Consider the following 26,273-nt stretch of genomic DNA (forward strand, 5'->3'; position numbering starts at 1 on the left):
TTTTAACCCTCTTACTGTTTCCTAGCAAATGTGTTTGCTGTTGCACTGCCTGGAACACTTACTTTACTCAGTCTGTCAGTCAACAGTCACTTTTTTTATTTTATTTATTTTTTTTTCCATAAAAGTCTTCTTTCATATCTGACCGTACCATCCATCCGTGTCTTCGATTTTATGTATTGTTGTTGTCATTCCTTTCTACTCTGTATTATGTTGTATAGTACTGTAAATGTGTTTTACAAACACCCTTGTACAGGTATATATTACTGATCATTCCTTGTTATAAAAAGAAGGAAAAAAAAAAAAATTTACTTATGTTCCAGAGATGTAGTGACTGTTGGCCCTCCTTATTCCTGGAGTTGTGCAACAAAAATTCCCTCTTATTCCTTGAATAGCAAAAATGTGTGAAAAATTGCCTCCCCCCCCCCCACACTCACACACAAAGAAGAAGAAGCAAAGCACCAGCAATTATAATTTAACTATGTTTGCTATGGTGGTGCCCCAAAACCTCATCAGACATTAGAATCTCCTTGTTTAAAGTGTCTTTTCTGATGGATTATTAACATGCAGATAACTGAAGCCACAAATAAGAAACATCAGCTGTACTCGTATGGATTTTCAGTGACCTTTATGCAGTATCAGATTTTTCATCCATCCCTGCAAGGCGTCTGACTGGTATCTGCCCAAACACAGTTATTTTCCAGGAGGTACTGTAGTAGTCATCCCATTATGCACTGTATTTCATACCATACATAGAACATGGCCATTAATAAAAGCCCACTGACAGGGAGAACCAGGCTGTACATGCAAATGATAGATGAGGATTACAGTACTTCATGTGGATGGAAGATACACTGATTAGATCTTAGAATTTAACCCTTTCAGAGCTGTGATTTGTTTTGTTGATTTATTCTTGCTGTCTCCAGGTGGTTTTATTCGGCTTTTGGGAGACTTCTTATTATGAAGAGGCATATAAAGGCTGTATCTAACCTCTCCTTTTAAAGCGTCTCTTCTGAGTTGGATAACTTATCTTTAACAACAAGAAGGAAGTAAAAAAAAAATTCATTAGAGTTAAGGGACTGACTCCATTAAAGTGTTTTAACACTTTCTGCATCTGTCTTTAGAATAGGTGAAGAGAAACACAGGTACCAGGAGAAAAACACTACCAGGAGAGAGTACCAGGAGAGAAACAGTTTTAGCAGCACAATACCAGGAGAGAAACATAGTATCAGGAGACATCTTAGTGGATGTTGTATTGATTTAAGGTAATAGAATTTGAGACCTCAGCTCTCTTAACACACCTACCTCTTTCCTTAGACTATGTGAAGAGCAACACAGTGGCAGGAGACGTTGCTCACAAGAAGGGAACAGTGTTGGCAAGAATACCACGTGGCAACATTCCAGTCAAAAATGGTGTGGTCCATCTCATTGACCGGCCCCTCATGGTCATTGCATCTAGCATTATTTCATTCCTCTCGGTGGGTATGAATTTGTTGAGAAGTAAATGAGTGTTGATATTGTTTTAGGATGAATGGTTGGTATGAAGGTTTGTAACTATCTTATTACTTATAGTGAGTGTGGTAAATGTGTTGATTGCGAGTTCAGTTTTTTTTTTTTTGTATATGATGTGCTTGGTGGTAGGTGGTGGACTAATGGTTTCATGTAATCCAGGAAATCATTTGCAGTGCTGGATGATAACCATATAACTAATAACCTGATCATGTGGAGCCTACTGTGGCGCCCCTGGTAACTTGGTGGAGAGATGCAAATGCGGCATTCATCCAGGAAACAAACCACCACACTCTTCCCACATAACGGAGCACAGGATAACACATGCCACATTAAGATGCAGACACAATATCATCAGTGTAGGGAACCTGAGGGGTGGCCCCATCAGAGCAATTGTTTACCTGAAGCTGGTGAGTCTGCTGGGCCAGGCAGAGGAACAGCAATAACAGCAGTGGACCTGAAGTTGTGAAGGGGTTAATTAAGTCAGGATCCAAATCTTCCAGGGAAAAAAAAAAAAGTTATTACTGTTCGTGCCATGAGATGAGTTTTTCATTATTCATGGAATTTTGTTATTCATAGGTTTATGCTATTCATGGGTGTGTGTATGTGTTTCCTAAAACACAAAAAACAAGAGATGACTTTATGGCTTCATCAACTGTCTAAGTAAAGGAGGTCTCCCCTAATATAAAAAAGAATTGTTTGGTAGTGGTACAAATAAACTCAGGCAAGACATTATCATACTGAAAGAATTAATTTTGCCAAACCAACAGTCAGATTTAGGTTTGTCTGTCTCATACTTGCAGGACAAAGAAGGCCAGCTAACCAAGTTCTATGACATAATTAACAAACACTATCCTGATCTGACTCATCCGCTGACTGTGGGTCAAGATCTTACTCTGTTTGCTCCCTCCAATGAAGCCTTCAAGATGGTTAACGAGGAACGATTGGAACGGGTAAGGATGATCTCTCTCTCTCTCTCTTGATCTGTGAAAGTTGTGCTTTGACCTGTGACCCGACAACACCTCTCTTCCCGAGGTCTTATCTGCCCACCTGTGCGGCCCGACTCAACGGATATCCACTACTGAAAGGGAAGTCCATAATATTTTTTCTTAAATATCTCCTTTAATTCTAACCCCAATTCTTCTAATTATTTACTTGCTAAATTGTGTCCCCTCCCCTGACTTAGTAAATAACATCAGCATGCCCCCAGTACGAGTTCCTTGTCCCTCATGTGGAAACAAATTCTTCAATGATTGGTTTCCGAAATTCGGAAGGCCCGATGCAAAATGTTTTATGTGCTTGACCAGTGAAAATATTCAGTATCTAGAAAGTACTGTCAAAAGTCATCAGTATGCAATTGAGGATCTGAAACAGGAAAATGCAGACCTCAAGGCAGAACTTAAAAAAGCGAAGGAAAGCCCCCTGAATACGACACAATATCTAGAAAGTACCATTAAAAGTCATCAATATGCACTTGAGGATCTGAAACAGGAAAATACAAACCTCAAGGCAGAGCTAAAAAAAATGAAGGAAAGCCCCCTGAATATGACTCTAGCCGACCAGGCATTTCAAGTAGTATGTAATAAACGAAAATGTAAACAAACGCCTAAGAAAACACCCGGAATTCCTTCATCCAACAGGTTTTCCGTTCTTTGTGTTGAAAGGGAAAATAGCGAGTAAAACAAGTCGTCCATAAGAATGTTAAACATAGAAGCCAGGATATAAACAACGCAAGTGGACGTTTCTTGGACACCAAATTCAGCACTAGGGAGAGCACCACACTGGTGGTTGGTGACTCCATATTAAGAGGTCAGGGCGCTGCCTTTGCATCAAATAATAAAGGCAAGTAAAGATCAGTGAAGGTTGTACCTGGCAGCAAGATTGACATGATCACCAAAGATATTGCAAGTACACCAGTCAGTCGAGATGCATGTCTTGTAGTAAATGTAGGAACAAACGATGTACATGACGGAGGTAGAGTTTCCACCAAAAATATCTTGCAGAAATATGAAGCCCTTCTAAAAGTAATGAAAAATAAGTCAAATAAGTGCGTGGTGAATGGTATGTTGCCAAGGCTATGTTCCAATTCTTACTGCAGGAACAGAGTAGTAGAAATTAATGGAGCCCTTAAGGAAATGTGTACCAGAGAAAACATATATTTCAATGATGTCTGGAACAGATTTGTTGAAAAGCCAAGCCTATTTAGACAAGATGGTGTACACTTAATGCGAAAGGAATTGCAGAGATGGGCAAATTGATAAATATGGCCGTTTTTAAAATCCTTGAGAATGCAGGTGTGGCGGAAACACCTGCGCCCACTGGGGACCTCATGGACGCTCCCACCCCACCCACCTCGCCCATCACCCCAGCCCTGCCCCTCACCCCACCCCCTCCTAATCTCACAGTCGCGCAGTCACCCTCCCCCTCCTCTCTCTCCCTATCCACCCCTCCACTGACCCAGGGAAACTAAATCATAATTCTCAGGGAGATGGTGTATCCGGATTAGCCCTACAGTCAAAGCCAACCGCAGAGCAAATTAAAGTACAGTATTATCATTCAATGCTCGCAGTCTTAGAAACAAGTTTAACGAACTCAAAATCCTTCTAAGTGTCAAAGATTTTCATATAATTGCCGTAACAGAAATGCATCTTGATATAGGTAATAGAGATTTATTAGCTGAATACCAGTTAGACTCGTATAAATTTCATTATAAGTGCAGAGAAAATGGACCCCTAGGAGGTGGTGTCGGGATATATGTAAAAAATCACTACCCAACAGAGGTAACATTAAGTGGACAGAACACCGAACTGGTCTGTGTCAAATTACGTTTTAATATATGTCTATCTATTGCCAGACGCCTCAATCCCGTTTGGGGTGGCCACAAACAAATCGCCTCCAAGTCGCCCTGTCCCCCGCCATTTCACTGCCCTGCTCCCAACTCACACCCCACTCTCTCATATACCTCTCCACCCCATCCCTCCATCTCATCCTCGGCCTTCCCCTCCCTCTTCCCCCCCTCCACCTCACTCACATACACTCTCTTCGTCAGTCTTTCACCCTCCATCTTCTCCACATGGCCAAACCACCTCAGTGTGTTCCTCATAACGCTTCCTATCACATCCACATCCACACCACAATGCTCCTTTATATCCTCATTCGTCAGCCTGTCACTCCATATGACTCCACAGGCTCCTCTTAAATAACTCATTTCCACTGCTCTCACTCTTGACTTGTGTCCTTCCAACAATGTCCAAGCTTCACTTCCGTACGTTAGAGTTGGTATCACAATACTGTCATGTAGTAACTTTTTCACTTCCATGCTCACTTCCCTGTTTCTTATCACTGCTTTCAAAGAACCAGCAACCTTTCTTCCCTGCTGTACCCTTTCAGTCTACCGTCGTCCTACTCGTACGCCAGGGAAGACACAGAACTATATAGTACCTTGTAGGAAGTTCTCGATGGGGACGAAACGTTGATTACCGGCGACTTCAACCTGCCGTCAGTAAATTGGAATACAGTTACCGGTAGCAGTAATAATGACAAAAGAATGACAAATTTCATTAAGAACAACTTTTTATTTCAATGTGTCACGGAACCGACAAGAGAGGGCAATATCTTAGATCTTGTTATCACTACAAATGAAGATATGGTCTCAAGCCTCACTGTGGGTGAACATCTAGCATCTAGCGATGATAATCTCATAAGATTTTCCATGAATCTCTCACATAATGAGTGCACAAGTAAAACTAAGATGCCGGACTATAAAAACGCAGATTTTAACGGCCTAAAGGACGCCCTGAGTACACTAGCGGAGCACATAGAAAGAATTAGTGATGTAAATGAAATGTGGGCAGAATTTAAGCATGTATTCATGACCGCTCAAAACAAGTACGTGCCAATGAAATCTAGACAAAACAAGGGTAGAAACAAACCAGCGTGGTTTAATGCCGATATTAGCAGAGCAGTTAAAGAAAGAAACCGTCTCCACACCTTGCTTAACCTGCCCCGTCCCGTCGACGTATGGGTACGTTGCAACGATTTGCATTTGCCAGTCCCGGCAACGTACCAGTACGTCGTGCAATTGCAAGGTCCCTAATTTGCACAGTTTTCAATTTTCGCGCATGATTTTTCATATGTATACACAGGACACCTTCCTCTATTCCTCTACAAGATGCCAAGCAGGGACAATGCCTTACACCGCATAACCTCCCCCCTCCCCTCCTCACGCCATTGTCTTGGCAAAGGACCTGTTACCAGTGACCTGGCTAGTAAAGATGATCAGGGCCAGAGTGATTCCCCAATCGATGACAATGTGGAGGACAATGTTTACATAGCATTAGAAGAAGAAACAGCCAGAAATAATGATCAGGTAATGTGGCAAAAAAAGGTCAGGTATGGTGATTAGTTAGTGAGTGAAACAATGCTTATAATGCCTTTATTACTGCTTGAAAACCAATATACTCTCATACTACATATACATTCATACCAAGTAAATAAATAAATACCGTTTATGAGTGGATAAAATAGTTACCCTCCCATAGAACTCGTTTTCTTTGGTGCCAGCATGTTAGAAAACCCAGTCAGGTAAGGAGGAACTCCTACCTGGATTGGGTATTTTAAACCTCAGGTGAGCGATTTCTCTATGAATTTTCGATGTTTCTCACCAAAAGCGAAGGTTTTAGCCAAAAAATTTTTTTTTCGAAAATATCTGGGGACTGGGGGATGTCGGAGGTGCGGAAAACCTTGGGACATGACGGGTTAAAAGTCACACCAGTGAATTACTCACAGGGCAATATACCAGTAGTAGAAGAAAAGTTAAAAAACTCATTAGAACAGCTAAACGACAATTTGAAATTGATATAGCAAAAACAAGTTCTATGGATCCTAAGCTTTTTTATGGATACATTAAGAGCAATAAGAGACTCAAGGTGGGCATTGGTCCACTTATCAGCGACAAGGGTGCTCTTATCACAGACGATCAGGAAATTGCCTCTTCTTTAAATAAGTTTTTCAGTTCAGTTTTCACAGTAGACGCCAATGACACCATCGAAGAGCGTCAAATGTCAATCCAAAACGCACTAAGTGACATGCATATGAGCAGGAATGAAGTGAGAGAGAAACTTAATAAAATGAACAGTAATAAGACTCCCTGCCCAGACAATTTCTACCCTAAAATACTAAAAAATGTTATGGATGTAATATGCAGCCCTCTAACATCTATCTTTAACAAGTCTCTACAACAAGGAAAGGTTCCAGCAGACTGGAGACTGGCTAACGTGACTCCTATATATAAAAAGGGCAGTAGAGATCAACCAGGTAATTATAGACCAATTAGCCTAACCTCTGTCTTGGGAAAGATCCTTGAATCATTAATTAGAGATAGGATAGTTGAGTTCCTAGAAACTAATAACGTAATTAGGAACAGCCAGCATGGCTTTAGAACGCAGAGATCGTGCGTGACAAATTTAATTGAGTTTTACGATACACTTTTTAAAATGAATGATTGTACCAGGTCACTTGATATAATCTACTTAGATTTCCAGAAAGCCTTTGACAAAGTGCCGCATGATAAACTAATGACAAAAGTAAGATCACTTGGATTTGACGGAAATATTCATAGGTGGATACGTTGCTGGTTAAGTGAAAGAAAGCAACGAGTCGTTATAAATGGAGTGGAGTCAGACTGGGCTCCAGTGACCAGTGGTGTTCCTCAGGGATCGGTGTTGGGACCAGTCCTATTTAGTATGTATATTAACGATATCGATGTTGGCCTAAACAACTTCATTTCTAATTTTGCAGACGACACAAAAATCGGCAACACAATATTAACTGAAGAAGACAGAATTAGCCTTCAAAATAACCTTAATAAAATTTTCAGCTGGTCAGAAAAATTGCAAATGCCCTTCAATGTAAGTAAATGTCAGGTACTGCAATGTGGGAAGAAAAACAAAAGGTATGATTACGAAATGAAGGGCCAAATCATTAGCAAGTCCTCACTAGTTAAAGATCTAGGCGTACTAATTTCAGACGATCTGAAATGTTCAAATCAATGTATCTCTGCCGCCAATAAAGCCAACAGGGCCCTAGGCTTCATCAAAAGACATTTTACATATAAAAGCAAAGATATTGTAATCCCCCTATACAAAAGCATAGTCAGGCCACACTTAGAGTTTGCAGTGCAATTTTGGGCACCTCACCTAATTAAAGATATAGAAATACTCGAAGCGGTCCAGCGTAGGGCTATCAAGTTAATCCCGTCCCTGAGGAATAAACCATATCTCGAGAGACTCAGGGAATTAAACCTCTTCCCTCTTAGAAAACAGAGATTCAGGGGACAACTGATTGAATGTTTTAAGATTCTAAAAGGCTTTAGTAATACTGATTCAAGCAAGCTATTGACAGTAATTGCCGAGACTGTAACTCGAGGAAATGGTATGAAGTTGTAAGCAAGGAGGGCTGATCTTGATACAACCAAAAACTTCTTCACTTACTCTGTTGGAAGCGAATGGAATAAACTCCCTGGGAATGTGATTGAGAGTGGTACCATAAATATATTTAGAAAGAGACTGGACATGTATCTCGACGCAATTGGTATCGTTTAGTTAGGATGGAGCAATTATTGCATATTCGCGTCTGCATTCATCTGTCTATTAGACACAGACAGTATTTTAGGATATATATAATAGATAAACATTCTGTTCATCTTTTGATATAAAAAAAATCATAAAAAACAAATTGCATGCATAGAGTAAGTATGTGGCTGTATGCCCAAATTTTTCTTTTCCATATTATTCTACTTTCTGCCGATCCTATAAAATTCCTTCAGGTTTTTTGTTCCTGCGAGGTATTACGTCCTCTCTTGTTTCCTGTACGGCAAATGCCGGAGGGTCTGGAGGGTGGGGGAGAGAGCCTTCTGCTGTGCTATCCTTTTCTCCTGCTCCTATGCACTGCATTAGTATTAAGGCATATTAGCATTAAGGCCGGACCACCTCATAGGGACCGTAAGGTCTGTGTGGTCTGTGAATCTATGTAACTCTCTCTCTCTCTCTCTCTCTCTCTCTCTCACTAATCTTTATATCTGTTTATCCATCCATCTATGTATCTGTGTGTGCATATGTACTGTATATAGTGATAATACCATATATGTTTCATTATCATCATCATCATCCTGTTCTGTGGCTTGCTTCGCCATGCGATCCTCCCTCTGACAAGGGATGGCCACGAGAGTATTCCTTCTGGGCTACTTTGTTTCACTCCTCAGATGGGAGTTAAATGTGATTGCCAGTAGAGAATGTATCTGGTAGTGTGATGTGTTAGTGAATGGAGAAAGCTTTAAAGCCTCTTGATGTAGGAGTTGCCACCACACAGCATCCCAGCCACCAAGGGGAATGGCACCAAATATGTTAACAGTCATGATAATGCTCCTGTTAACCTCTGGATTGGATGGGAGAGGCATAAATCTAAATGGACTTTCCTGCAGACTGTTGTTGATGATGATGATGATTGTGTGTGTGTGTGTGTGTGTGTGTGTAAATTTTCACAGAGATTGTATAAAGCACAATAATTTTCTTTTGCTTGCAGGTGCTTCTAAATAAAGAGAAGCTGGAGAAGTTGTTGAAGCTACACATGGTTCAAGGCAGCCTTACCACTGATGAGATTGCCAGGAACGCTGCCACTGAGGTAAGCATTGTAGTCCCATCTCACTTACACTACCTGTAGATCCTGGCAGAGTTAGCCAGTTTGATACCCATGTACAAAAAATAAATAAATAAAGAAAGAAAGAAAACTAAGGCTTGTCTCATCAGTGTTAAGTATTAGTTGGCAAATTCACTGACATCAGTATTGTAGTTAATAAACACTAATACCATGATGTTGCAATGATATACCATTCAGTGTCTTGTCAAACTTAATACAGTATACATTACTTCCAAGTCATTACAAAATGCTGGATAAAAAATGAGTAAAGTACAGGTATTTCGTTGATCTTTGCCCTGTGTCTTATTTTAAGTGGTTATGGAAATTGCTTAACAGCTCCTTCTCAATGGATTTCTTTAATGCAAATTACCTCATCATCCCCTGTGCGTATTACTGATACAGATCATGTTAACCAGAATGTGTAGGGGCAATACAGGGTGGCTTGGAACTAGCACTTCACATGAAATGTGGCTGGTGGTAGCTTTTGTGTTGAGGGGATGGCTCAGTCTGCTGGTATGGGCTTGGGTGTGGCAGTAAGAGTAGGAAAGGAATAAATGATGCAGACTAGACATTAACAGCCCCATTGATCCATCCCTTAGGCAGACAAGAAACTGCCCAGTGGAATGGTGGAGGAGTGTTAGGTATGGGCCATCCTGTACACTATATTGCCAAGGAATAACTGCTGCTAAGCCTCCTTCCTGTACCACTTGAAATGTGACTTTGATTATGATTTGAGTCCCTAAGTAGATGGCACAGGCTTAAGTTGGATCCCTGGCAGCCTTCTTTAATAGTTTGCCCTCCCACTAACACTGTATTAGTAATGAACAAATATCTTCATTGCTAAGTTATGTAGGTTTTCATTGTTATCATGTAATATGGTATATTTTAGATTTCTTGATTTTTATTACATTTGCTCTGCTTCTCTGTCATTAACCTCATTTGGTAACTAGTTTATAGGTGACTGTCTTTCAGTTTACCTTACATTTTTAAATAATATGTGTGTATTTACTGTGTACAGATGAAGTACTAAGATAACTTGAAGTATTTGTGAACTATTGATTGTCTAGGTGTAAAATATTTGATGCTGTAATGGAGCCTTGCATGGCTTTGTTGCTTCACTTGTCATGCCTTTATTAAGAGTGTGGTTGTGGTTTCTGTTTTGTTTGTGCATGTTCTTTGTTCAGTGTTTCTGTTTGTTTTATCCTTTGCATAAGTCTTTGTTGAATGAAACTGATTGATATCGTAATGTCTGCCACCACTTCTTTAATTCCTTCACCCCTGTGACATATTTTATATTTTTACGTGGTAGGTGTGGGTACTCACCATCCACTCACTCAGTGTAGTGCTTCCCTTTCCTTTCTTCCTTCCTTCCTTCTTTCCTTCCTTCCTCTACTGCCTTTCTTTCCATCATACTTTCCTCTTCCTTCTGTCTCCAGGTGACTCTACAGTGAGTGACAAGCCAAATGGTTTCCTGTACACTAGGAAACCATTTACTACGTTGGGTGGGAACCATATAAGCAAATTATGGTGCCTGGTGGTTTAGTGGGTAATTAAGGCGCTCCAGTCAGACTAAGCCTAAGGGGTGGTTGGGGTTTTTTGCTCACGTAATACCACTTGGGTGAGTGAGGCTGGTCATTTTCATCTTGAATGTCAGGACCAACTTGCCTAAGGTCCTCATGGGGCAACACAGGATTAGATAATGATGATGATGATACATCACCCAGACAGTTTTATTCAGTTTAGTGGAGACTTCAAATTAGGAAGGTTTGATTTAGAATATGATTTCTCCTTACAATATGTCTTCCTGAAGATGATTGAAATAATCCAAAAGTACCAAAAATAAATCATTAGAGTACATCACTCGTTTATTAGAATTTAAAATTGTTGCAGTATATGCTGTAATTAAAAAAACAACAAGGATACTCTTACATATGCTCCCTGGTTTATACAACTGTCAGCTTTTGAAAATTCAGCCTCATGGAAAATGTTAATATTATGTGTGTTCAGTATGTGTATTATTATTGAATTGTAGCTCTGTATACATTTATTATTTTTTACTGCATTTTTACTGTTTATTTGTTATTCTCATTGTGAACAGTATAGGCACAGTAGCATTACATATTCTTATTATAATAGTGTGCCCTATATGTATGTTCATTGATAATACCATACATATATTGAGATGGTCAAAATCCAGCTTGCAAAATTTGTTCTAGCAAAGCCTTGTTGTACACAGGGAGTGTCTGAAACTTTTAACCTTTTCATTCCTGAGTCATTTTGTTGTCATTATGCTGCTGGTGGGTGATTTTATTGAGCTTAAAAGAGCTTGTTATTAGTGAGGAAGTTATTGATGTCCATATCTAACCCCTTCAGTTAAGAAAATTCTGTTGCATCTGAATAAAATTGTTTGGAGATGGAAAAAACTTATTATGTCATTAGATTGAAGGATTAAACATTTATATATTGCTTGGAGAATTATAGGATTGTCATTGTGCATTGTCGTTGATATGGGTAAGGGACATGTTCTAGAATATCACGGCCTTGTATGTACACCTGGGATCTACTGTAAACTGGAGGGAGCTGGAAAATTAACTTCATAAAACCAGTGTAGTTTTTCTTTAATATACAGTACGGAGTTCTTACTATCAAAGATAAAAAAGACTACTCATAATTAGGATCAACTGTATATTAGAGCTGGGTTGGTGGATTAGGTGGGAGAAATTATGCATGTAGCTGTGACACCAGGTACAGCAAAAGGGTGATGAGGTAGTTTTTGAGGCCTGTGACTGCTGACAATGAGCCTGGTTGAAGAAATGTTCCAGTGTTACCCTGAGTCAAATAGCCAAATATCTGTACACAGCCAGCAACAGAAGGGTTGATGGAGGTGAGTCACACAGTGCTGGAGTAAGTTGGACTGTTGTATCTCATGAAACTTACTGCCTAAACTCACATGTAAAATTCTGTTTAATCAGCATATATGTTGACACATGCCAATATTCATTGTGACTACATCAGTGGAGGCAAGCTGATAATGGGCCAAGCCTTAATGCAAGACATGTAGTTTCATTACATGTTTAAATGTGTTTGTTTTTCTGATAAAAAATTGAGTATACCTTTAAGAGAGATTTTGCAATTGGAACTGAAATGACACAACTGATATGGTGATAACCTGTGACAGAAACTGAGACTGCTTGGCTAGTCTCAGTTCATATCCTTCATGGTTTTCTAACGAGCAAATTTGACAAGAGTGTTAAGCATAAGCTTTCAATATTAAGCATTTTTGTTTGACTGTACTAACGAGTAGGGATCATCAGCAACACTCGCTCAGTTTGTTGAGCACTCACTTTTGGCTTGCTCAGTTTGACTGCTCACCTGCATTCCATTCACTCAGTTTCCCTCACTCAGATTGCACTAACTTGGATTGCACTCACTCGATGAATGACTGTTGAAGTGGCGGTGATCCCTGAGGAGTCAAAGTTTTGATGGCTAGTGATATGAGCCCCTGCTCTCACTGTGGCCTACTCTCCATCCACGTCAAATACTGCTGTGTTTGACCAATTGCAGTTTTTAAGCACTGTATTATGGACCTTTCTTAACTGTTTTCTTTCAGCTTATATACAGTAAACTGTTGAAGTAGAGTACTGTATATTGTATTTGAAGTAAGTTGATGGCTTCTAAAATATCTGATCTCAGCTGTTGTGTCTACTGTAGCATTTTTATGTCGGTGCTTTCTTCATTGTTTTCTGTAGAGTTATGTTAGTGTGTCACATTACCGATGCATGCTTAATGTCTTCAGCCAGGGATGTCAGTCTTAAAAATCTGTAATAGCCAGTCCCGTATTATCCATGAGGAGCTCAGGGCAAGGACAGACCTGAGGCTAGGCTGCCTAACCTAAATTAAATAGGAGGCATTTGTGAGAATAAAACTATAAAATACAGATGCTCTGGGACCGACAAGTGTCACTGAGAGAGCCTCTAACCCCTTCTGTCCAAGGATATGTCTCGAGCCAACTAACATCATTTAGAATAAATGAGAAAAAATTCATAAGAAGCTTAAAACGACATTCCCTGGTTGAAAGAGTTAAGGTATTATTCATTGTACGTAAGTACTGTTGTGTAGTGGCAGTGTTGCATCACAGCATGCTTCATAGGTTGCATCTCTTCCTTTCTGTAACACCAGATATTCCAGAGAGACACGCTGAGTCCACGCCGCAAGCTCTACTTCGCTGTCGATGACCCAGAAGCTTTTGTGCCGGTGGTTACATTAGAGGGAGGTGGCGTCAATGCCACAATAACTACACCCAATGTTGCTGCCAAAAATGGAGTCATCCATATCATCGATCGCATTCTTGGCATCCCATCCCAGACTGTTTATGATAAACTGAAAACTGACCCCATGCTGAGGTGAGAAGTTATGCTCTATGTAGGACACATTTAACATTGATGATATACGTTCAACTCACATGGCATGTTGCAGAAACACTAAGCATTGAATGTACTGAATGGAACCTTGCAGGGGTTTTCACCTGAGGGGTGATTGGGATTTAGTGCTCACATAATGCCACTCAGGGGTGAATGAATCTGGCCACACTTGCCTTAAATGTCAGGACTATCAAGCAAAATGAGATAGTTTCAGGGTTGTGTCCATGCTGCACAAACTTATCTATCTATTTATCTGTACCCAGCTGCCTTAATCTCAGAAGGGATGGCCACAAATTACAGTAATTTCCTCTGTGTTATTCTGTCTGCCATTGCTGCTCTTTTTCCAGCTCACACACACCCTCACTCAGTTTTTTCTCCATGCTATCCCTTCATTTCATCCTCCTTCACAGTGTCCCCCTCTTCCCCTCCACCTCACCCACATACACTTTCCTGGTCAGTCTCTCATTTTCCATTCCATATGGCCAAACCACCTTGGGGTACTTCTCTTAATGCTTTCCAGCTTATCCACATAAACACCACACTGCTCCTTTACTTCATCATTTGTCTGTCTCTCCCCACATAACTGCACATGCTTCTCTCAGGCAACATTTCCACTTCTTCTCTTGACTTGTGGCTTTTCAACATAGTCCAAGCTTCCCATCGATGTATTAGAGTAAGGATCACAGTACTGTCATGCTAACATATTTTTACTTGCATGCCCACAGTGATAGTGATGCATGCAAATAGATTTTTCTTGGCTCAGTTGTTGTTGTTGTTGATCAACCATGGTCTATCTGGCCAAGCAGACCCGTCAACCACAGGCAAGCAACTGCCCCTGCAGGGCTGTCTCATGCAGTGAATCAGTTTTCCCTTACAGAGGATTGTTCCTTGCTACAGCAAGGCATGAGAAAATTAGTGGAGGTTTGGTTCTTGGAAGGACACTTCATTTTCGTCTCTTCATTCAGTTTACAGGGGCACCATAGTAGGCTTATGTTACCATATTATCTGGTGTTATGGTTACCACTGAGTGTTGAAAATGGTTTCCTGGATTACAGAAAACCATTAGGCTTGTCACTTAGTGTAGATCCACCTGAGGTGGAAATAAGATAAAAAGAAGGATAGGAGAAATAGAAAGAGAGGAGGGTAGTCACAGAAATAGGATGATAAAGGTGAAAGAAGACTTCATCAAGTGAGTGGATGATGGTTGCCACCACCTACCACCATCTTGGCTCAGAACCAAAGTATGTAGCTAGCATAATCGTAAGCCTGTAATTTACTTTTTGACTCCGCATTCATTATCACTAAAATTCCAAAACAAATTCTTCAGCACGACCTTCGCCTTGAGTGAACAGGAGGGCTGGAACCAGCGGCTGGCTGGTAGGGATGAACGCTTCACCCTTTTCGTACCCAGCAATGATGCGTGGAAGTACATCAACCGTGCCATGGCTTCAGCATACAAAAAGCTCTTCATGGGCAAATTTGCCTATCATGTGAGTGTGAGGAGTGGCTGTGTATTAGAGTAACAGCATTATGGTAAACTGTATAATGTATTGGTTTAAGTATGTGAAAAGTTGCTAATTTAGCAGGATTCTTTTACTAATTAGGCCAATATGCAGGTGAAGGAAAGTAATTTTTAGTAGTACTGTACCTATCTTTCCATAAAAGTTAGTGTTGATAGAAAAATTAAGAAGGAATCAAACAGTTACAATTATATATAGCAGCAATAATTTCACAACATTTGTTTGAATGATAATTTGGAGGTTTAGGTTCCCCACATCGCCGCAGTTACTCAAAATGATTAATGCTGTACATGTTGTAGACCGAGATTTAACTTCAAATTTACAAATACTGTGTAGAAGCCATCCATAGTCCCTACATTATACACAGCATAAGAGATAACTGTTAAAACTTTTTTTTTGCATCAGGGATCCTATAAATAGATGATGGAACTTGATGCACTTAGAGTTCTGTATAGTACTAAATGAATACCACCATAAGAATTTAGAAAAGCTAAGTAAAAATGGATGTTGATAGTTTACTTATGTCAGAGCTGTTGCCACATGTCTTTCCTCATTTCCATCTCATCTCCTTCTTCTTCCCTGTTCAGTCTTCCCCAGCTGTTAGTGTTTTTTATGCCAATGATGATGGATGGGTGATAATGGCAATGTGAGAATGTTTGTTGATTCTTTTATGCCATATGCCCCGCTGCCTGGCATGCAACTCATGTCACTTGTAAGTTTATTGAGTATACCAACAGTGCTTATATGTTTCCTCATTCTTCTGTCTATGGGTGACTTTACACTCCCTCTTCTGTCTTTCTTTCCTTCATTCTTTCCTCTTCCTTCTACCTATGGGTGGCTCTACACTGAATGACAAGCCAAATGGTTTCCTGTACACCAGGAAACCATTTACAGTACTGTACACTGCTGGGTGGTAACCATGTAACCAAATTATGGCGCCTGGTGGTTTAGTGGGTAATTAAGGTGCTCCAATTGGATTGAGCCGGTGCAGGGTTATATCCAAGAGGTGGTTGAGGTTTATTGCTCACATAATGCCACTCAGGGATGAGTGAGGCTGGTCACTCATTTTAAATGTCAGGACCAACTTGCCTAGACCCGGGCTCCTACGCTCCTTATGGGGCGACATAGGATTGGATAATGGATGAATGGATGGATTATAATAGCAAAAACAGAGTACTAAATAAGGTGACATATACAGAGGACTGTTTGCATTTTTGTATTAGGTAAAAAAAAAAAATTACTAATAATGAGGAGTTGCTGTAGTCATGAGGTTCTAGTGAGGGATGCCTTATCCTGTAGCACCAATAGTGGTTCCACTGCCTGGTTATACAAATGTAACTCCCTCCCTTATCCCCTATGAGGAGGATGGTGTACAGCAGAAAAGAGAGATCATCAGCCTGCACACTGGGTATATGTCCAGATGAGCACAGGGTCATAATAACAGTTGCACTTGTACTCGTTCATTATTTTTCCGTGCTAACTATACTCTGTCTCAACAGGGACGTATGATCCTAGAGCGTCACATGATTGCGGGACAGGACCTGACTTTGGAGGAACTGACAATGCTAACCACCAACAGCACCAAGCCTGGCCTGCTTCAGAAACGCCTTGATATGACACGTGGCAAGATTTACTTCCAGGCACGCATTCGGGACGCATACGGAGGTGAGTTGGACAAATTATCCTGTTGTCATTTAGCTTCAATTAGAATAAGATGGTGCCTTAGCCCCTTGAATACAGTGACTTTTTATTGTATTCATGCTACTGCCTTACAGTTTTATTTAACATAAGAGATTCTTTTCAAACTGGTTGGGTTATAAATAGCCTTCATTAACTCCTCCATTGCTATGGGGTCTGTACACCAGAATAAACGTGACTTGTGTTTGTTAGAATAAGCTTAAAAAAAAAAAAAATTACATTGACTGGATTGAAGAGGTCAAAGAGGAAGTACAAACACTGATTTGTTGTCAGTATATTGAATGGTAAGGAGTTTGAAAGGATTATAGGTTGGGGTATTTTTTTATTTTTCAAATGCAAGGAAGAAGGAACCAAAGGCCAGAAGATTAATATTGTGTGTGCAAATTGTTATAGTATTTTCACCTTATCTTGGCCCAGCTTTTCATTGATTTGCAGCTTGTTTCACCTAGCTCAGTGGCAGAAAGAGACAGTGTTACAGTTCTGCAGCCTTTCTATTGTACAGGATTTTCTTGTGACTTGCATCATATTCTAGTGTTATCTTGTTACAATTCAGCTGTCAGGATGGAGCAGTGGCAAATTTAGGCCAAGTTAATGCAAAGAGATGTGTCATGTCTCCATGGTTGTTCAATCTGTACATGGATGGGGTAATAAAGGAGGTACAAGGTAGGGTAGTGGATGTTGGAGTGGCCCTGGTGAGAGAGGATAGTGTTTGGAAACTCCCTGTACTGTTGTTTGCAGATGATACTGTGTTGTTGAGTGAAGAAGAAGGGGAGCTGCAAGGCTTGGTGGATGAGTTTGAGAGAGTGTGTAAGAAACGGAACCTAAAGGTGAATGTAGGGAAGAGTAAAGTGATGGTCTTTGAGAGAGGTGAAGTTAGTGAATGTACAGCGAGGTTGGATGGTGAGGAATTGGAAAATGTGAGTACGTTTAAGTATTTGGGTAGTGTGATGAGTAAGGATGGAGGTTTGGAGGGTGAAGTGCTTGAAAGGGTACAGCAGGGAAGAAAGGTTGCTGGTTCCTTGAAAGCAGTGATAAGAAACAGGGAAGTGAGCATGGAAGTGAAAAAGTTACTACATGACAGTATTGTGATACCAACTCTAACGTACGGAAGTGAAGCTTGGACATTGTTGGAAGGACACAAGTCAAGAGTGAGAGCAGTGGAAATGAGTTATTTAAGAGGAGCCTGTGGAGTCACGTGGAGAGACAGGCTGACGAATGAGGATATAAAGGAACGTTGTGGTGTGGATGTGGATGTGATAGGAAGCGTTATGAGGAATACACTGAGGTGGTTTGGCCATGTGGAGAGGATGGAGGGTGAAAGACTGACAAAGAGAGTGTATATGAGTGAGGTGGAGGGGGAAAGAGGGAGGGGGAGGCCAAGGATGAGATGGAGGGATGGGGTGGAGAGGTATATGAGAGAGTGGGGTTTGAGTTGGGAGCAGGGCAGTGAAATGGCGGGGGACAGGGCAACTTGGAGGCGATTTGTTTGTGGCCACCCCAAACGGGATTGAGGCGTCTGGCAATAGATAGATAGATATATATATATATATATATATATATATATATATATATATTTTAGGTGAACAGAGAAAGGAAAACTAATTAAATACAAATGAAAACTGATGTGACTTAAGTTGACATGGTTTGTTGATAATATATCTTGAAAAAATTACATGCTATCACTAGTTTGATTTTTGGAGTGATATGAGGTATGGTATATGAGTACTGAGTAAAAAGGGTGTATTCGACCATACAGTTAACAGACAAAAAACAGACACTGTAAGTTATGAAAAGATTAGGGAAGTAAATAATGATTCAGAGTGGACATGGGCTACACTGCCAAAGCCAACCTTGCAGGACACAGTAATTGGGATGCGTAATACAGTATTTAGACTGCCTTGTATGGCTGATGGTACCAGAATGAATTTTCTGCATCGGGAAAATGTTCATGTATAGTTTTGGATGAAAACATGATCCTACTTCCTATTCAAACCATTGAAACTCTTACATAATACTCTTGAAAAGTGTACTGAGCTCTGAAGATTGCATTACAGGTATCCCACTCTCAGTGATGTTCTTTTTAGTGTTCATCATCATCATCATCATCATCAACATGCGGACCTCCTTTTCCATCCTAGGGCAGGGTGAGGAGTAGCATTGTCTAGACAGCCCAAGTTTGCACACTCCAATGGGCCATGCTTCGATTTACATATCATTCAAGCCCCCGGAATCCTGGCTGTATCTGATACACAAATAACATCCATCATATTCTGTAGCTTCACATAAACGTATCTGATAGAGTCAGTACGAACGCTGTCACGTTAAAAAGGGATGCCAAATCCATGATCATGCACTTCTCACAGCATTCATCCAGCCAGCTCGATCTCTGTCAGTTCCCTAGCCGCATCGGCTTCCATACCTCTCTTCCCCACACACTCATCCACCATATCCCTCCACCTTTTTCTTGGCCTACCTCACCTCCTCCCTCCTTCAAATGCATTTAGATAAACCTTTTTCACCACTGTATTTTTAATCATGATTTCCACATGACCATACCATCTTAGTACACTCTCTTTGATTATGGTGTCCACAGACTTCTCACCCTGCATCTTTCATGAATCACATTATTTCATATCGTATCCGCTGTCAGTACTCCACATACATTCCTCAGTAGCCCTATCTCCACTGCTTTCACTTTTGACTTTTCATTTTCATGCCACACCATAGTCTCACACCCATATGTTAAAGTTGGCACTAACACACCATGTAAGCCTTATGCAGCTGCAGCACTCAAGCCTCTGTTTCTTATCAAGGCCTTCATAGCAGCAGCTACTTTCCTTCCATATGTCACTCTACTTTCCTTCCATATGTCACTCTACTTTTGACTTCTTTTGCACATTTTCCTCTCTTTTTTATCACTGTACCCAGGTATTTGAACTCTCACTAATTCCAGTCTCTCTCCATTCTCTGTAACATCACACTGGGAGCCACATTCTCTCATGATTATCATCACTTTATTCATTCCTACATTTACACTTAAGGCTTGACAGTCACAGACATCAGCAAAACTCTGCACTAGTCTACCAAGCCCTTGTCTGGAATTTGCAAGTAGTACTGCATCATCAGCATACAACAAATCTGAGATATTCCATCCATCACCATTCATTACCAATGTCATCCCTCTCTCCATTACTCGTGTTTTTACTTCTCTCATCACCCCTTGCATATATATATTGAACAACCATGGGGACATCACACAACCTTGTTGCACACCCACATTGATCATGAATCATTCACATAGATGCCCATTTATCCATACACGTTCCTCATAACCATCATAAAAACCCTTGATGGCACCTTTCAGCTTACCATCTACACCGTACATCGTCAAAACCTTCCACAGTCCTTCTCTGTCTACTTTGTATGCTTTTTCCAGATCCAAAAATGCCGTAAACACCTCATAGTCCTTCTCACAAGCCTTCTCCACTGTCTGTCTCACTGCAAATATTTGATCTACACATCCTCTGTCACTCCTAAAGCCACCCTGTTCATCACGTACTAGGACTTCTGATATCTCTCTTACTTTCCCTGTAATAATTCTTCCAAATACCTTCCCTACAACACTCAGTAAACTTAACCCAAGATAATTCTTGCACTCACTTCGCTCACTTTTATTTTTGTACAGGGGTACAATCACAACCATTTTCCACTCTGCTGGCACAGTTTCACTCATCCATGCCATCTTACGTATCTCCAACAAACACTTCATTCTGTTCTCTCCACTACACTTAATCACCTCTGCATACACCTCATCAACTCCAGCTACATTCTCATTTTTCAGCTGCTTCACAGCTTTCTTCACCTGTGCAAGTGTCATGTTTCCTGGCACTGCATTCCTTCTCTGCACACCCCAAAACCAGTCATGCTTATAATCTCTCTGCTCTCTCCATTCCCATTCATCAGACTTTCAAAATATTTTCTCACTCTTGTCCTTACTTCATCCCCATGGGTTAATAATCTACCACTTACATCCTTCACACAATCACATTTCTTTCCGTTGTCTCTTATAGATTTCCGCACCTCTTTCCAGAATAACTTCCTATTTTCAGAGTAATTTGCATTCATATTTCATCCTAGGTCATCATTTACCTTCTTTTTTCTTCTTCACTAGTCACTTTATGTGCTTCTTGCTCTCAAATTTCTAGAAGCTGGAAATACACTTTGATAACTTGATGACAGGAAATATGAATGATACAAGGGCCATGATTAGAGTTGCATAGATAATGATATTGAGTCTGATTGATATAGGCCAGTCCATTTATCTCCTGTACCAGAAATTAAAATAAGCTCCTCAACAGACTCGACTGATGCAAATGGTACGAGTATTGAGAATATGGATCCCACAGGTGTGTGCTAATTCCACTCGTTGCATCTTGCTCATTGATTAAAGTGCGTATCACACAGGCTTTGCTTCATCAGTTGTTTCCTCGGACTTATTGGTGAAGGTTTGATAAATTTACCAGAGGGAAAGGTAATGGGAGAGTTCTGTATTAAAAACACAGGCAGGTAGTTTGCAGGTGACAGCCATGGTATAAACAGTCTAATGGACACTTCACGTCATATGGGAATAGCACTGGTCTTCATGGTCTTCCTTGTTTCCTGTCATGGTGGTTTCGTGTAAAAATAAAGATTGTTCATTCTCAAACTTTCCATTAAAGTAATAGATTACTTCATTAAAACAGATATGATAATACAGTATTTGAGATACAGTATGGTGTAAGTTTGTATTACATGGTTTTATTACAACAGCTACTTCATAACTCGACACATGTCTTGGAGGATAATAACACAGAAGTTATGGATCACATCGACTTACATAAAAGGTAGAATTGAGGATGAAGGACAGTTGTTACAGGTGAAAGGATTAACAAGTAACTCAAGTATCAGTACTGAAGATCATACTGTACTCTTTTTTGTTTCCCAAAAGTAAAGTACATTATTTCCTTGGGTGTCTAGCATAGATCAGTTTAGCTTCCGTTTGTGTATATTGACATAAAGTAAATTTGTTTGACAGAACCATGAAACGCATTTGTTCTGACTGGACTGATGGCTGTCTAGCACACTGTACCTCAAGTTTGTCTCATTACCACACATGGTGTTTAGCACCATTCATTTTTCTGCTGTGATAGATGAAATGATGCCTGTGTGATACTCTCTTAAAAGTGGCCGTTAGTTTACCATCTTTATGCACTCCATTCACACGTTAGCCATTTACACCCGCAAACTCTTCACAGGAAAATATTTCCTCTGTCCTGTGAATGAGTGCTGCTTTTTGAACTTCATAACGAACCCTCCTGTCGTGGTGATATTTTGTAATGGTAAAGCTTTATGTTGGATGACCAAGTCCAGGTGCCATTCTGGAACCGTGGCTGTGTTTCTAGTGTTATTGGAATGGTTGCATTGTATTTTTTTTTTTCCATGTGAGAATACTGTAGTGTATTTGTTTCAGCCTAACAAAGAGCCCTTACTCCTCACACCCACTTGATGGCCAAGTGTAGTCAGATTAGAGTACCTGTATTAATTTGACAAGGTTTGAAGGAAACTCATTTGTGCCTTATATTTGAGGCTCATCAAATTTTATGTTTTATAACTTAGTATTCAAGTTGTGAGAGTGGCCCAATTCCATCAGATTAAAAAAAAAAGAAAAAAAAAAGTTCATCCATATACAGTATGTATCAAGGATCAGCAGTTTATTTGAGCCACATGATATGTGCCTGTTTAGTATTGCACCAAGAAAACTGGAATGGTGTGATAGTGTACTGTACAGTATTTAGGAAGAGCGGCAGTATTCTACGCTTTTAAGTACAGGAAGAGCCACCATGATGCAGACCTCACATACAGAACAGGTATAACTAAATTCATAGTGAAATCAGGCCATGTAAATCCATAGATTTTCATGGGCCTCAACCACAGGGATTCAGAGAAAACGCTTTACAGCAGGGTAAATGAGACACTGAAAGGGATCAACATCGTGTGAGAGCACTTCGTTTTGATGTCTTTCACAATCCAGCTGACAAGTATCTCATGTTGGTAGGGGATTTTCCCCTCATCCTGGGGTATAATAAAATGAACCTTGTGCCAGATTTCTGAATCTACTGTAATATATTTAAATTATTTGCACATTAGAATGGGATTAACCATATTTTCATGTACATCATTCTCAGCACATCCACAAGGATTACAGTCATGGTAAATGGTGGAAATGTGGGGAATTTGTTTTTATTAAATGTAGAGCTGTAGGCAGCTGTGTTGAATAATAGTGATGTGATACAGCTATGACAGTTTAAAATGCACACTTAATGCTTGGAAACTGATAACTTTCAGGTAACTGTCTTTTACTTCTGTGGTGATGAAGTTACAGTGGGAAGGTGATACTGAGAGGTGTAACACATGTCTGGAATGATGTACTGTATTCCGGAAGTTTCTGTATTTTGAGAAATAAGCATTCCTCATGCGAAATATCATCAGTTCAAGATCAGCATTTGTGTAATAGTGTATGATGATATAGTTTATGACTTGCAGGACATTGAAGAAGGAGAAGAATAAAATTCATGAATCGTGATACGTAGAACATGGGTGTTGATTTCCTACTACAGTACATTGAAAAAAACCTAAATGAGTAAATGTTGCCAACTTTTAACCTTTGGATGCATTGTGAGTACTGTATCAATAATTTAATGTAATAGTGTACATTATGATCAGAATTTAATATACAGTAAATTAATGTTATATGGTAATGGCTGTGAATCATAATATTATATTTTTAGTTAAAGCAGTAATTATATTTTTAGTTAAAGCAGTAATGGGGTATTATTTGTCTCTGTGCTATATTGGGAATCGTAAGTTGTATATTACTAGCTATACAGTATTTAAGTAATAACGCATGTTACATATTATTAACTCATTAAATATCCATTCATACAAGGGTTCATAGCTTTGAGTAACGCAACCACTAACTCAGTCAAGAAATGGAGGGTTCGTTGTAAACTAAACAATGCACTTGCTAACACTGACAAAAAGGAAAAATGCTTTTCATTCTCGCTTTAACTCTGCATTTCACCCTTTAGCACAGCGTACTGTACAATGCAGTAGCATGTCACTGAAAGACTGTGTAAGATGATTTCACTACACTTTGTACTGTGATGAACCAGCCTAACCTTTTTCCAGCCATAGGAAGGGGAATACATGAGAGAATAACTTGTGTCACTCACAGCTGTACAGAGAGAGAAGCAAGTATCTTCCCAAAGTTTGACGAATAGATGACGGAAAAAAACATGCACTGGTAGAGATAGGGTTTTTCGTTGTATTTCACCAGTTGCAAATTTTCATGAGATGGAACTGGGAAGATATTTATTTTACTGTACGTGACATGGAACAAAACCCGCTAGATATCCTTTGCTGGTGGCCAAGTAATAAGCCTGTAGATATTTTGTAAGTTGTGTGTATGTGTTCATAGAGTCTGATAATTTTTTGTAGGTAATACAGTGAGGGTAGAAATATTGATTCACTTATTGTATATTGGTGTTCAGAATAGGTTGTGTGTGTTTGTACTACCATTGTATAGTAGCTTTTGTATGTGTATTAATTAGTGTGGTAATGTTGCTCTGTAGGAATTTGGTTTTGGGAGACTAGTACAGGTGTAAATTGTCATCATATTCATTATCATCATCTGTTATCATAAGATTTGCCTTTTTTTTTTTTTTTTTTCTTTCCCCCCCCCAACATACAGAACATAAAGTTTTTGTGCAAGAAGTGGGAGAAATTTTTTTCTTGACAAAGCTGTTGATAATTCAGCATCATTTTTTGATCATAGGGGATTTTCGATGCATTATTTATAATTGTTAAATTTTGTATTCACACATTAAATGTCTTTATGGAGAAAACCAATCTCAGTTTGTTTCACTAAAATGAATTTTAGTGATCTTAATGCAACTTAATAATGAAACAAAAGTAAAGATAATGATTGTTTACATACTCTTTATTGCTATTAACTCAGACACAGCTGAAAATGATGAGGGTGAGTAATTTTACTTAATTGTATTTGCAGTTGTAGGTTGGGTGTAGTAAAGTATGTAGGACAACAAAAACTGGCTTAAGTAATGAATGTACAGTATGTAGGACAACAGAAACAGGCTTAAGTAATGAATGTACAGTATGTAGGACAACAAAAACAGGCTTAAGTAATGAATGCACTACAGTATGTGCTATTAAAAGAAATGGTGTATCCGCAAAAAGAAAGGAAACAACAATTGTTCAAACTACAGAAAATTTTGGTGTTCCCATGCCATTAATTTTGCTGCCGCCATATAAAACTATAGGAAATGGTTATAAAAATATTATTACAAGCATAGTGGAGTTAAAATGCCTCTTTGAAAGTGATTCAGTGATATACTTACTCTCACTCCTGTTGTTTGTAATGTAAGCGAGTGAAGGGCAGGCCCTTCATACCTAAGGTGCTGAAATGGTTTGAAAAGAAGACAAAAAGGATAAATAAAATAAAAAGATCAGAAACAGTTTTCCTCCAGTAGGAAGCAGTAAAGGTACCTAACAAGGTGTACCATGTGAGGTGATTACCACCCACTCCACCCCACAGCACTCCCTTTGCGGGACTCCAGTGCAGTGCAGTACACTAAAACACCAAACTGGTGCTTAGTGTGCAATGGAGAGAGGCATCAGGGAGGTTCAAGTTCATGAAGACTGTGGACCAAACATTTTCCAGCAGGCACCTAACCAGTACAGGAAGTTTAAACCTGTTTATTAATCCTGTATGGGTACTTAAGCTTATGATATATTGATGGTCTGTGAACCAGGGTGGATCTGATACAGTGCCTGTTGTACCTAACACCACCTAAGACTCTAGTAGTGCAGGGAGTATATTTACTTGAATGTTCAGGTATATAAAACCAAGTAAGAAAAGAAAACACCATTGTTTCATTATAATTTTATTGCTGTATTAAGTAGTGCTTCCAGTGGGCAGATAGCATATTGTTAAAGATATATTGTAGCACAGCTGTAGTACAGACCTGAAAATACCGTAGCAGGAAACATCAAAAGCCCATCCTTTGTATTTATCAGGACAGTACTGTACTGTATTGTACAAGCCGTAAAATGTCATTAAGACTTTATAGAAATGCTTATCATAGAGCAGTGCTGTATAGTGGTCTAGCGGTGATTGGTATAATAATATAGCACTGTGTATGGTGCAGTATTCATCATTTAGAATTACAGTATGGAACATGTATTACTGTCTTCTAATGGCATTGAAAACTGGGTGAATCCAACTTGCTTCTTTTGGCTGGCCCTCCCTAGGAGACAACAGTAACTTGGAAGACATATACCCACATATTGATAATGTGTTGCATGTGATATTACA

The 26,273-nt window shown here is 39.6% G+C and overlaps 1 protein-coding gene across 1 annotated transcript in view; it reads left to right on the plus strand.

Moving 5' to 3' along the window:
• The window catches only part of Fas1 (fasciclin 1 Fas1 domain-containing), a 400,018-nt gene that overhangs the window by 355,017 nt on the left and 18,728 nt on the right, over nucleotides 1–26,273 (plus strand). Inside the window, exons 7-14 of the mRNA XM_080276078.1 lie at nucleotides 1,315–1,475; nucleotides 2,310–2,459; nucleotides 9,088–9,186; nucleotides 13,381–13,604; nucleotides 14,950–15,112; nucleotides 16,642–16,807; nucleotides 21,199–21,246; nucleotides 24,897–24,917. Of these exons, the coding sequence (XP_080132204.1) occupies nucleotides 1,315–1,475; nucleotides 2,310–2,459; nucleotides 9,088–9,186; nucleotides 13,381–13,604; nucleotides 14,950–15,112; nucleotides 16,642–16,807; nucleotides 21,199–21,246; nucleotides 24,897–24,917 (1,032 nt within the window). The remainder of the gene's footprint in view (nucleotides 1–1,314; nucleotides 1,476–2,309; nucleotides 2,460–9,087; nucleotides 9,187–13,380; nucleotides 13,605–14,949; nucleotides 15,113–16,641; nucleotides 16,808–21,198; nucleotides 21,247–24,896; nucleotides 24,918–26,273) is intronic.

This window comes from Coenobita brevimanus, chromosome 7 (assembly GCF_032717465.1).
Source record: "Coenobita brevimanus isolate Jiangsu-jjx chromosome 7, ASM3271746v2, whole genome shotgun sequence".
Lineage (NCBI taxonomy): Eukaryota > Metazoa > Arthropoda > Malacostraca > Decapoda > Coenobitidae > Coenobita > Coenobita brevimanus.